At 48.4% G+C, this 12,210-nt stretch overlaps 1 protein-coding gene across 2 annotated transcripts in view; it reads left to right on the forward strand.

Moving 5' to 3' along the window:
• Window positions 1-9,647: 9,647 nt before the first annotated feature.
• The window catches only part of STIM1 (stromal interaction molecule 1), a 193,041-nt gene continuing 190,478 nt past the window's right edge, over window positions 9,648-12,210 (forward strand). For both annotated transcript variants that reach the window (XM_082628873.1, XM_082628874.1), the window contains exon 1: window positions 9,648-10,316. In XM_082628873.1, the coding sequence (XP_082484999.1) occupies window positions 10,178-10,316 (139 nt within the window). In that variant the 5' untranslated portion in view covers window positions 9,648-10,177. The remainder of the gene's footprint in view (window positions 10,317-12,210) is intronic.

The following is a 12,210-nucleotide window of genomic DNA, read 5'->3' on the forward strand; positions in this document are numbered from 1 at the left end:
GCCATGGCCGCTGGGCCTGCGCGTCCGGAGCCTGTGCTCCGCAACGGGGGAGGCCACAACAGTGAGAGGCCCGCATACCGCAAAAAAAAAAATAAATAAAATAAAAAAAAAATAAATAAAAATCATACTACTATAAGAAAGAGTTCCCAAAACACAATGTGCCAGCCCACATCTCTGGGTCTTTGTGCATTCTATTCTTTCCGCCTCTTTCCTCTATTGACTGCCGGGCAAAATCGACTCAGTCTTTCACAATCTGGCGGTGATGGACCACTGCCTCCAACGACACTCGCACGTGCGCACACATGCATGCACACACACCACCTCTGCCATGCACTTGGTAGTCTCCTAGTGCTGTCTAGTGGAAATATATTGTAAGCCACATATGCAACTTAAATTTTTCTAGTGATGACATTTTTTTTTAAAGTAAAACGAAGGATTTCCCTAGCGGTCCAGTGGTTAGGACTCCACCCTTCCATTGCAGGGGGCACGGGTTTGATCACTGGTTGGGGAACTAAGATCCCACAGCCGTGCAGCAAATAAATAAATTAAATAAATGAAAAGAAACAGGTAAAATTTAATTTTAATAATATATTTTATTTAGCCCAACATATGCAAAATATTATCATTCAACTTCAGCATGTAATCTGTATAAAATTATTGCTTATAAAAATGAATAGGAGGGGCTTCCCTGGTGGCGCAGTGGTTGAGAGTCCACCTGCCGATGCAGGGGACATGGGTTCGTGCCCCGGTCTGGGAAGATTCCGCATGCCATGGAGCGGCTGGGCCCGTGAGCCATGGCCACTGAGCCTGTGCATCCAGAGCCTGTGCTCTGCAATGGGAGAGGCCACAACAGTGAGAGGCCTGCGTACCGCCAAAAAAAAAAAAAGAATAGGATAGTCTACATTCCTTTTTTTGTACTAAGTCTGAAATCTGGTGTATGTTTTACACTTAGAGTACATCTGAATTTTGACTAGACACATTTCAAATGCTTGATGGTTCATGTAGCTAGTGGGTGTGGTATGGAACAGAATATTAACGTCTCTATCAGATTCAGGCTGGTAAATGATTGAGTAGATGAATTCATTCTCCATGATCCTTCTGCTCAAACTTCCCCAGATCCTCCAGGCAGAGTTTGGGTCTCTCTCCTCCCTCCCCACAGCACTTGGGACATACTCCTCTGTGTGGAGAAGAGGAAACCAGGAAAGACAAGGGGAAAATCTGATTCCCCTCCGTACTCTAGTGGGAGCACATGGCTGATGTTTGCCACTTGATGATGAAGAAAGGATTGTGAGTTTCCATTAAAGACAGGGTTCAGTGGAGGACCACATACTAAAATGGCTTCTATGAAGCCATTAAAAATTGTGAGAGAGTGGCCTGGACACTACTAAATGTAAAATAGATAGCTAGTGGGAAGCAGCCGCATAGCACAGGGAGATCAGCTCAGTGCTTTGTGTCCACCTAGAGGGGTGGGATAGGGAGGGTGGGAGGGAGATGCAAGAGGGAGGAGATATGGGGATGTATGTATATGTATAGCTGATTCACTTTGTTATACAGCAGAAACTAACACACCATTGTAAAGCAATTATACTCCAATAAAGATGTTAAAAAAAAATTGTGTCCCAGAACAAAGGTTTTTGAACTGTGTTCCTAAAGTTCCCTTCCCAGGACTTGAGGGTGGGAAAATAGTGGGGCTCTGGCCTTCCTTTCCTTCAACTGGAATTGGTTCACTTTTATCTGATTTATATACTAGTGTTCTGGGTAAAAGGCTCATTAAAAAAAAAGTTTTCTGCAAAAATATTTAAAAATCATTTTTAGAAGCATAGTGGTAAAAATAGGTGCAGTAGACCAAAAGGCTGGATTGGTAGCCTGGGGTGACTGCATTTCCTGAGGCCTTGGTCTTGGACATGCCTGACTCTGGTTCAGCTTGCTTAGGGGGGAGAACCTGACTTGGCCTTGAGAACGTCATGGTCTGATGGGATATGGGACTGCTGCATATGAAGCTACTAGCAGAGGAGGAAAGGGCCCTCGGCTGGGCTTCAGAAGACCCAAAGTCTAGTCTTGGCTCAGCCAGACTGGCTTGTGAGACTTTAGACGAGGCCTTGCCTTTCTCTGGATCTCAGACTCCTCCACCAGAAAGCAAGGAGTTGAACCAGATGATACTTTTGAGCTGTGACCTTCTATGATACACACTTAAAAATAATCATTAAGTAATTAAGGTTTATGCATGTAACATATTGCTCATAGTTCTTTAATACCATTTAGGTCATCTTGCTTTGTGCTCCAGTTAATTGTATCTGTGCCTAATGTCTGCCTTCTCCACTAAGTGTAAGTCCTTTGAGGTTGTATCTGATTCATCTCTGTGTCCAGCCACCGGGCCTGGCACAGGCAGGACTTCAGTATATTGCAGAATATACTTGCCTTCAGTATATTTGCCTTCAGTATATTTGCAGAATAAAATTGCCTTAATAAAGCACTAATATGTATGGAAGCATCAGAGACCAGGTGACTTGGAGCTACCTTTATGGCACAGGCATAGGAAGGGCCAATAAAGCCAGAGGAGAAGGCGACAGGTAGACAGGTGGGGCTGTCTGCAAAGGCTTCTTGGAGGAAGAAGATGGTGAGATGAAGAGGGTAGGAAGAGGGCACAACTCCAGATGGACTGTTTCTCTCACTTGCTTTCCCTGAATAGGTGAGTTCTTGGTAGGCAGTGTACATTTGTGTTCACAAGCAGCTGAGAGAAAAGGTCACTGAGCTAGGACATTTAGAAATGAGAGAATATATGAAAGCACTTGGTGGGGGTAGAATAGAGAGATCAGAGACAGGTTCTGGAGCCAGACGGTCCAGGATTCAAATCCTGGTCATACCACTTACATTGTGGCTTTTGACAAGTCACATGACCTCTCTTATTCACTCCTTAAACACATATTTATGGAAAACCTCTGGGCCAAGCATAGTGTCACCTGCCAATGATGCAGTGGTGAAAACAAAGGCAAGCCCCTATCCTGATGTAACTAGCAAGGGAGATAAATCTTAAACAGGTAATGATACAAAAGTACAGAGTGCTATAAGAGCATACAACAGAGGCATTTAAGTTTCATTTTAAAATCAGAATGACAGTACTGTGTGCTTTGTGGGGTTGTGAGGATTCAGTGAGATAAGCAAGCTGAGTGTCTAGCAGATTGCCCAGGGTACAATTAATAAACATTAATTTCTGCATATACTCATGTTGTTTTCAAGTTTTTCTCCCTGATAATTCTTCCCTCTTTCTCAAGGTCAAATGCTAAAGCTGACTCAGTTCCCCTGAAAGAGCAGGATGAAGACAGAGAGGGGGAGGAGAAAGGCCCCAAACTGATCTCACCCCTGCCCTGGTGTTTTTCAAAAGGGTCTTCCCAGCCTGGTCCTCACTGAGCTCCAGCTCCTATGGCTCACCAGTGGCCCACAGGGTTTTCTGCTCAGTCCCAGTCCCAGCCTCTTCAAGCTAACCCTAAATCTGAGTTCTTCTTTTTCTCTCATGTGGCTCCAGGGACTCAGCCATCTTGGTTCTCCTCTTGATTCCCTGGCCTTCCCTCTTTCAGCCTGCCTGAGCTGAAATACGAGTCTTCTGCTCATCATTCCCCTTATTGCTACCCCCAAAGATAAGCCCAGTGTCTCATTTCATGAAATGAGAAGGTGATGGGTAATACAGGAGATAGCAGAAAGAACAAACAGGGGAAGTGACAAATGAGACAAAGTTCTAGAGTCGCATCCTCGGACCAATTGTTCCTGATTCCCCCTGAGGAAATAACTGGATGGGGGAGGGGGGACCAAGCACATGCCCAATACTTCTGGAGGGTCCCTCCTCCCAGACAGGCAGCACAGTAGTTGTCCTGTTTGCCTCCAGGACACCTTTGCCTCTTTGAGCTTCTCCAAACTGGGTGGTACCCAGGTCATCTGGCATACTCCCCTCTGGGAAATTCCTCTTTCTTCAGCCCTGGTACATTCCAGGAGCAGCTTGGTTTGCCCAGAGTCACACAGCAGAGCCACGATGTGAATCTAGGCAGTATAATTCCAGAAGCCGTCCTCCTCCCCCAATCCGTGTGCACAGCCTCTCTGACTGCTTTAGGCAGTTACTTGTTCCTCCTCTGTGCTCCTTCACCTGCCCCTGTACCAATTTCTCTCAAGACATTATCAACACGTTCTAATTACTCTTCATCTATATATTTCTCCGAAAAACCGAGCTCTTTGAGGGTAGGAACTGGGCTGTTACAAACAGGGGCTTGGTAGATGTTGAATGAATGAACATTGGCAGTAAGATTCTAGAACTGATTCTGGAAAGGGAGATGATTCTCTTTGTGAAGCTAGCCTGGAAAGAGTTGTTACAAGCCAAGATTTCTCTCCTCATTCTGTACGCAGCCAGACTCTTAGTGATAGCGGTACTTGCCATTTTTGGACACCAGGGAGCACCACTGATAACACAGCCTAAAGTTACAGATTCCTAAACTTTTCTGAGCAGGAGATTTCGGACTCTTTTAATACACTTCTACTGAAGATTCTCTTGAAGATTCTCTCACTTTCCAAATGAAAGCTGTTGGTAATCAGAAACCCTGTGGTGTAGAGAAAGGACAGCTAAGCTGCTGTACAGAACACACATCGTTCATTCGTTTACTTTTATTGAGTACCAGCTCTGTACTGGGTACAGTCCTAGCTTGGGAGAATACAAAGATAAATGAAAAGAAGTCCTGGGACTTCTCTGGTGGTCCAGTGGTTAAGACTCCACACTTCCAATGCAGGGGGTGTGGGTTTGATCCCTGGTTGGGGAACTAAGATTCCACATGCTGTGCCATGGGGCCAAAAAAAAAATGAAAAATAAAAAAAAAACAGAAAAAAAAGAAATGAAGTCCTTGATAAGCTCAGGAGCTAATGGGGAAGATAGATACTTATTGGATAATCATAATTCAGTTATATAAGTACTCTAAGGTATAGCAGGAGACTGGAGAGACAGGGTAAGTCAGGGAAGGTGGGAAAAGAAGGAAGGTGACTTCTGAGCTGGCTCTTTTTTTTTTTTTTTTGACTAATCATAACTTTTGGTTCGTGCTATGCTGTCATCAGTGATCAAGGCATGGCTGATTTATATCACTTGAACTGAGACTTGAAGGACAGGGAGGAAATCCCAGAGGAGAAAGAGAACTTGATGTGGTTGCCACTTCATCTTCTTAGGCTCAGTTTCCTCATCTGTAAAATGAGTATAGTCTCTGACTTATCTAGCAGAGGTTTTGTGAGGGAGAGATAAGATAATAGATGTGAAAGCTCTTGCAAATAGTAGAATAGAGGCATAAGAATTGTTAATCCAGTTTGATTTAACCAACATCTGCAGAATATCTATTAGGAGCAAGGCCCTAAGAGTGATTCAAGGGAGATATTCCTGGTACATGGTAAAGGCTTGGTGTATAGGTTTCAAAAAGACACAGAGATGAAAAAAACAAAACGAAACCAAGCTCTCGATTTCCTCCTGAGACACAATGTGGTGAGGGCTTCTTGCAGAGGCTACACTTACATGAGGACCCAACCTAGGGTCTACCGAGGTGAGAGTCACAGCTTCTGATCCAGGAAGATCCACGAGGTCTCAGGATTTTCCTACCTTATAGAATATTAAAGCTGAACTGGATCAATAATCAGGTCCCTACCCATCCTATAGCTGGGGAGACTGAGATCCAGAGGGGCACTGGCTTTTCTGATGTCACATCATGATCTTGGAGGCAGAGATGAGACAAGAATGTTTCTCCTATTGTCCAGGCCATGGCTTTTGCTCCCAGACACCATTTATTTTTACTTTTATTTTTAACTGTGGTAAAATACACATAACATAAAATTTACATTTTAAGTGTATTAAGTACATTCACATTGTTCTGCAGCCAGTTTCCAGAACTCTTTTCATCTTGCAAAATGGAAACCATATCCACTAAACAATTCCCTATCCTTTTCTCTCCCCTGCCCCTGGTGACCACTATCCTGCTTTCTGTCTCTATGAATTTCACTACTCTAGGAACCTTATATAAGTGGAATCATACAGTATTTGTCCTTTTGTGACCAGCTTATCTCACTTAGCATAATGTCCTTAAGGTTCATTCATGTGTAGCATGGAGAATTTCCTTCCTTTTAAAGGCCGAATAATATTCCATTGAATATATATATATATATATATATATATATATTTGTCACAGTTTGTTTATATAGTCATCCATCCCTGGACACTTACTTGGGTTGCTTTTGGCTATTGTGAATAGTGTTGTTATGAACATGGGTGTACAGATATCTCTTTGAGACCCTGCTTTCAATTTTTTTGGGCATACGCCCAGAAGTGGAATTGTTGCAGCATATGGTAATTCTGTTTTTAGTTCCTGGAGACCATTTTAGCCTCACAGGAAATGCAGCAGACTCTGAGAGTTTCAAGGTCTTGGTGTGAATTGGTAATAGACCCTTGCTTCCTGCCTCCAAGACCCAGGCTCTTTGTACCACATGGGTTTTGCACCCATATCCCCAAAGAACTCACGTGGTAGCTAAGAGAATGATGCACTTGAGTTTAAAGGAGGTTGTATTAAGCATGACTTACTTTTCTTTTTTCTTGTGTGTTCTCTTTGACAAATGACTACACAGGCAGGTGGGTTGGCTTAGGCAGAAATTATAAATTTGTAGTCTGAGTGATCAATTTATGCTATAGATGTAGGGCTATATCATTTTTAAAGGGCTATATCATTTTTTTCTGTTTTGATTTTTTAAAATTTATTTTTTTGGCTTCCCTGGTGGCGCAGTGGTTGAGAATCTGCCTGCTAATGCAGGGGTCATGGGTTCGAGGCCTGGTCTGGGAGGATCCCACATGCCGCGGAGCAACTAGGCCGGTGAGCCACAACTACTGAGCCTGCGCGTCTGGAGCCTGTGCTCTGCAACAAGAGAGGCTGTGATAGTGAGAGGCCTGCGCACGGTGATGAAGAGTGGCCCCCGCTTGCCACAACTAGAGAACGCCCTCGCACAGAAACAAAGACGCAACACGGCAAAAATAGATAAATTAATTAATAAAAAGTCCTACCCCCAACATCAAAAAAATTTTATTTTTTAAATTTTATTTTTATTTTATATTGGGGTATAGCTGATTTACAATGTTGTGTTAGTTTCAGGTGTACAGCAAAGTGGTTCAGTTATACATATATCCATTATTTTTCAGATTCTTTCCCCATATAGGTTATTACAGAACATTGACTTCCCTGTGCTGTACAGTAGGTCTGTGTTGATAAAGGGGCTACATCATTTAAAAGTCCAGATTCCCATCTTCTCTTAAAGATGATCCAGCAATACTGAGTTCACCTTCCTGCCTGCTTACCAGTGTGCCCCAGTCCCTACCACTCCCTATTACTCGCACCTACTTCTCTCAATAATATTAGCTATTTTCCCATTTTCCATTTGAGTTTCGGACTCCTGGTCCCGAGTGTAGGTCTAGTAGAACCTAGATCAGGGGCTCATCTTCTGTTAGGGCCAATTTCCCAGCACACAGCTGTTACTCAATAAATATTTGCATGATTAAATGAATTAACTCATATCAACCAGCTTTTATTGAGCACTTACTATGTACAGGGCCTATGGCTGGATGGCCATTTCCCAGAGATGAATAAAGCACAGCCCCTGACCTCTGAAAAGTCACAATCCTATGGGGTGGGGGAAGGCAGATATGAGTATGGTCCAATTGTGGACCTGAGGTGGCAGTCAGAGTAGGAGTTTCTGAGAAGATCTTGAACTGCATCTGGAAGAATGAGAGGCCAGCCATACGAGGGAGTTGATGGGGAGGCCAGGAGGGGAGAGTGTTTCAGGTAGAAGCAACAGCAGATACAAGGGCCGGGAGGTGGCTGATGTTCCATGTGTTTGAGGAACTTAAAGAAGGACAGTGCGACTGAAGTTTAATGAGAGTGGAAAGAGTGGTAGTAGATGACGTCAGACGTGTGTTTTTATATCGACAGCCTAACCCTTAAGCCAGGCAGCTATTGGGCAAATCCGTGTTCCCGGTCTTCAGAAGCCTTGCTCAGAACAGGTAGCTGGCTTAGCACTGTCAGAGGGGGGACGGGGCCTAATCCCTTCTCCCGCCTCCGGTGCCAAGGACAGGGTAGGGCACAGAGCAGGTTTCAGTAAAGATTTGCTGACAGCACACTTGAGAACAGGAAGTGCAGGCTCTGTTGAAGGAGGCCCAGGCGCAACTCCCTCTTTTTTTTTTTTTTTTTTTTTTTTTTTTTTGCGGTACGCGGGCCTCTCACTGTTGTGGCCTCTCCCGTTGCAGAGCACAGGCTCCGGACGCACAGGCTCTGGACGCACAGGCTCAGCAGCCATGGTTCACGGGCCCAGCCGCTCCATGGCATGTGGGATCTTCCCGGACCGGGGCACGAACCCGTGTCCCCTGCATCGGCAGGCAGACTCTCAACCACTGCGCCACCAGGGAAACCCGCAACTCCCTCTTTATGGGGGCACTCATTCTCAAGTCGCTAACACCCCCAAGCCACACAGAGAGCTGGGAGAGTGAGATGCAGGGAGGAACCGGCCACAGGCCCTACCTGCAAAAACTTAGAGGGGAGGGGATTTGGAGGTGGGGCGGGTAGGAAAACGGGCTGTGAGAGTTAAGGGAGGGCATCCGACTTAGCTTGGATGAGGCAGGGAGGGGGCGTCAGGAAGGCAGATGGGGTCATTTAGCCAAGACTTACTGTATGTGTAGGGCAATTTTACCTACAGTGGTTTGGACGCTTCGTGTGTCTTCTGGCATCATTTCCTCCGAAACCACTAGCAGGCCCTAATGGGCCTCCCCCGGGGCGGGTCCTAGCTCTATTCCTCAACCCTCTGCAAAGGGGCAGGGCCTCCCAGCGAGCTCGGGCCCTGTTCGCAGCGCCCAGATTTGCCCGCCAGGGGCCGCTGCACACGGGTGACGAAGCGCGAGGGTTCCTAAGCTGCAGAGAGGCGGAAGCGAATTGGTTGCGAGGAGCGGCGGGGAGGGCGGAGCCTGGGATACCGGCCTGGAGTGGGGGGCTGGCAATGGGCCCCCCGGCCGAACCGAGCCGGGCAGTTGTCGCCTCAGGCAGCCCCGGGCGGCAGTCGTGGTGCCGAGGGTCTTTGCCCTGACCGGCTCTAGAGCTTGGGAGAGTGGAGCAGCACCGAAGCCCGGAGATCGGGCAGGGCTGCTACTGTCATCGTTGTCGCTGCCGCCGCAGGCCTGGGTTACCTGAGCGACTGCGTGTCAGGGGCCCGCCCGCTCGTTCGCGGGCGGTTAGTGCGGGAGAGGCTCTCGTGGGGGAAAGGGAGGCCGGGCCCCGACCCTTGGCTGGGGAGAGGGGTCCTGGCGGAGACTACAGCGGGCCGAGAGCCGGGAGAGCCCGCCGGGGTCTGGGGGGTGCCGGGCGGCTGCCTCTAACAGGTTATTCCGGGGTAAGCTGGGCGCTGGGGCGGGCTCGGGCTTCGCTGGGGGCCGGGCGGCGCGGGGCGGGCCTGCGGGAGAGCACGCCCCCGCCCGCCCCGGGCCCGCCCCACGCCTCCCTCCTGCTCGCCGGGGAGCCTCTGTCCCGGGCCTGGCCCGTGCGCGTCCGCCTGCTGAACCTGGGCACCGCCGGCCGCCTGGGCACGGGACTGGGCTGGAGCACTGACCTCGGCCTAGGAGGCCTGGGATCCCCGAGCCGCCCGCGCCCGCGGGGGCCTGGAAGTCGCACGCCCTTCCTGAACCTGTGCCCCTCGCCGATCCTCGGCGGTGCGAGGCCAGGTGCCCCCCTCTTTCCCTCCCTTCTTTCCCTCCCCCACTCCGGTGCCCGCTGGAGGTCCCGCCCGCCCGCCCCCTCCGGCAGGGGTGTAGCCGGCTGCGGAGCTGACACCGGCTCCGCGGCCACCCTGTCCAAACTCTCCGGAAGCGGCCCGAGCCGACCGGGTGCTCAGGCCGTCGCAGCTCCGGCGGACCCACTGTTGGACCCGAGGCGCCGGCCCTCCTCCCAAGCCCAAACTTGGAGCACTTGACCTTTGGCTGTCTGAGGAGGCGGACTCGAGGGTGGCTGGACAGCTGCGGCGCCTCGAGGGCATCTTGCCTGGGGTTCCAGGACCGTCAGCTGCACTCCCGGGCTCCCGGCTTTGCCTCTGGGATCCTGAGGTGTCTACATCAGGCGCATGTTGACTGAGACCTGGAGTCATGGATGTGTGCGCCCGTCTTGCCCTGTGGCTCCTCTGGGGGCTTCTCCTGCATCACGGCCAGAGCCTCAGCCAAAGCCACAGCGAGAAGACGACAGGAACCGGCTCGGGGGCCAGTTCTGAGGAGTCCACTGCAGCAGGTAAGGCCTTGGCCACGGACAAGAACTGAGTTGCCCAAGTGGGGAAGTCGAACCCTAGGTTTCTACACCTGCGATTGATGGCAGACCCACACATGGCACTGCCTGGTCTTAGCAGTCCAAAGAGTTCTTCCCTTCTAATGTCTTTGTCTCTCTTGAACAACTTTCCTCATCCCTCCTCAGGATGTCTTTTGTTGGCAGTGAAAAGAGGTTTGCTTTTGGGGCACCTTGGCCTTTCAGATCAGCAAGTCAGGACCCCTTCTCATGACTACTTGTCTGGACTGATGCCCTGGGCAGATGATAAGTCTGTTGCTCTTGGCCAGTTTCAGCACTTGGCAGCACAGGGGAGGCTGAGGCTACTTGGGTTGGGTAGGGAGAGTCAGGACTGGGCCAACTCTATTACTCTCTAACTTAGTGTTGAGGTGTGTCTTTCTATTCCAGTGAGCATGGGGACCCTATTCTCTCCCTTCCCTTAGGTAATCTGCTGTCTTTTAGCTGTGCCCATTTGAAATATCAAGGCAGTTCCTTAGATGGAATCCTATTTACCACCAGAGAGTTAAATGGCCTTTTGTTGACATGGGCATGATATAATTCCTGGGACCACTTGTTGACTTATTCTATTTCTTCTGACTGATGAGGGTAGGAATTCTACAATATTTTTGATCTGTCCTGGTTTTTCCTATGCACTTATGGAGCCTTGTCAAACAGTAGGAGCCCTGGTATTGTTGCAGAAGAAAGAGCACTTTTAAAATTCAGTTGTTTTACACAAGGCTTAGAAGGTATTCAGTTTTTTATCCCTGTTTCTCTCACCCAGTCACTGTGATCTGCCCAAAGTAGTGAGATGCAGAGTGAGGAGAGTTTATAGCTGGGTTCTTTCTACGGCGGGACAAGCTCAAGTGAGGGGATGCCTCAGTGAATACCTGTTGATACAAGGAGGAAAAGGAAGCATTAGTCATGGTGGCCAGGAAGTTTCATGGATGCATCCAGAGGCTGGCTTTGGTGCTAGACCCTTTCTTAGGAAACCCCCTTTTAAATTCCTTGACTGGGCTGGGTGTGACTGCAGGTACCCCAAGGGTTGGCTTCCAAGAGAGGCCAGGGTTGCCCTATGTACAAGCATGGCACCTAGGCTGTTGCTTTGAAGATAGGTCCTTCTTGCATATTAGTCCTGTTTCTCCATACAGTGTCTCCTTGGCCCCTGAACCCTAGCTTAAAGCTTGGCTGTCATTGGGCTATGAAGGCAGATGTAGGTCAAACTGTGCAGAAGACGTGAGGAGCATCTCTGCTGTCCCAGTGACATCCCAGTGACATCCCTGTTTGTAACTGATAATATGTCCCTTTTTCACCCTAAAATATGAGTGCCTGACATAAAATGAATTTTCTTTTGTGGGGGAGGAAGTGTTCTTTATTTTAGACACAGTGCTAAAAGAGATGAAGTTTTGAATTTAGGCATTAGCTAGCTGTCAGGAAGATTTGTGTGTTTGTACATGCCATAGGTAAGAGGCACTCCAGCATCCCTCGTAACCAGCCCCTGGCTTGAGCTTATGGAGACAGCCCTCCACACAACATATTTTAGAGGCTTGGCTGTGTTGATTATACTACTTAGGCTTCTCTTTTGGTCTTTTCTTCCTCTCAGTTCAGAAATTAGTTTCTATTGTCACAGTAATATTGAAGCCCAGGGAGGAAATCTCAGAGACCCTAGGTGCTGGGAATGGCTATGGTTTGTGGTAACCTGGAGGCCCCAGCACTGCTGTTCTGGTAGGTTGTCACCTTGGGCCTGTCTGGGACTTTGACTCAGATAAGAACTCATTTTTGCAAAGAGGTGGACTGGGCTCTTCTAAAGGATTTGGTGAGGAGCTGTCTACACAGCCAGGAACTCTTGTAGCCTTTCCAGTCCCTC

This window comes from Mesoplodon mirus (genome assembly GCF_964341445.2).
Source record: "Mesoplodon mirus genome assembly, chromosome: 7".
In the NCBI taxonomy this organism is placed as follows: Eukaryota; Metazoa; Chordata; class Mammalia; order Artiodactyla; family Ziphiidae; genus Mesoplodon; species Mesoplodon mirus.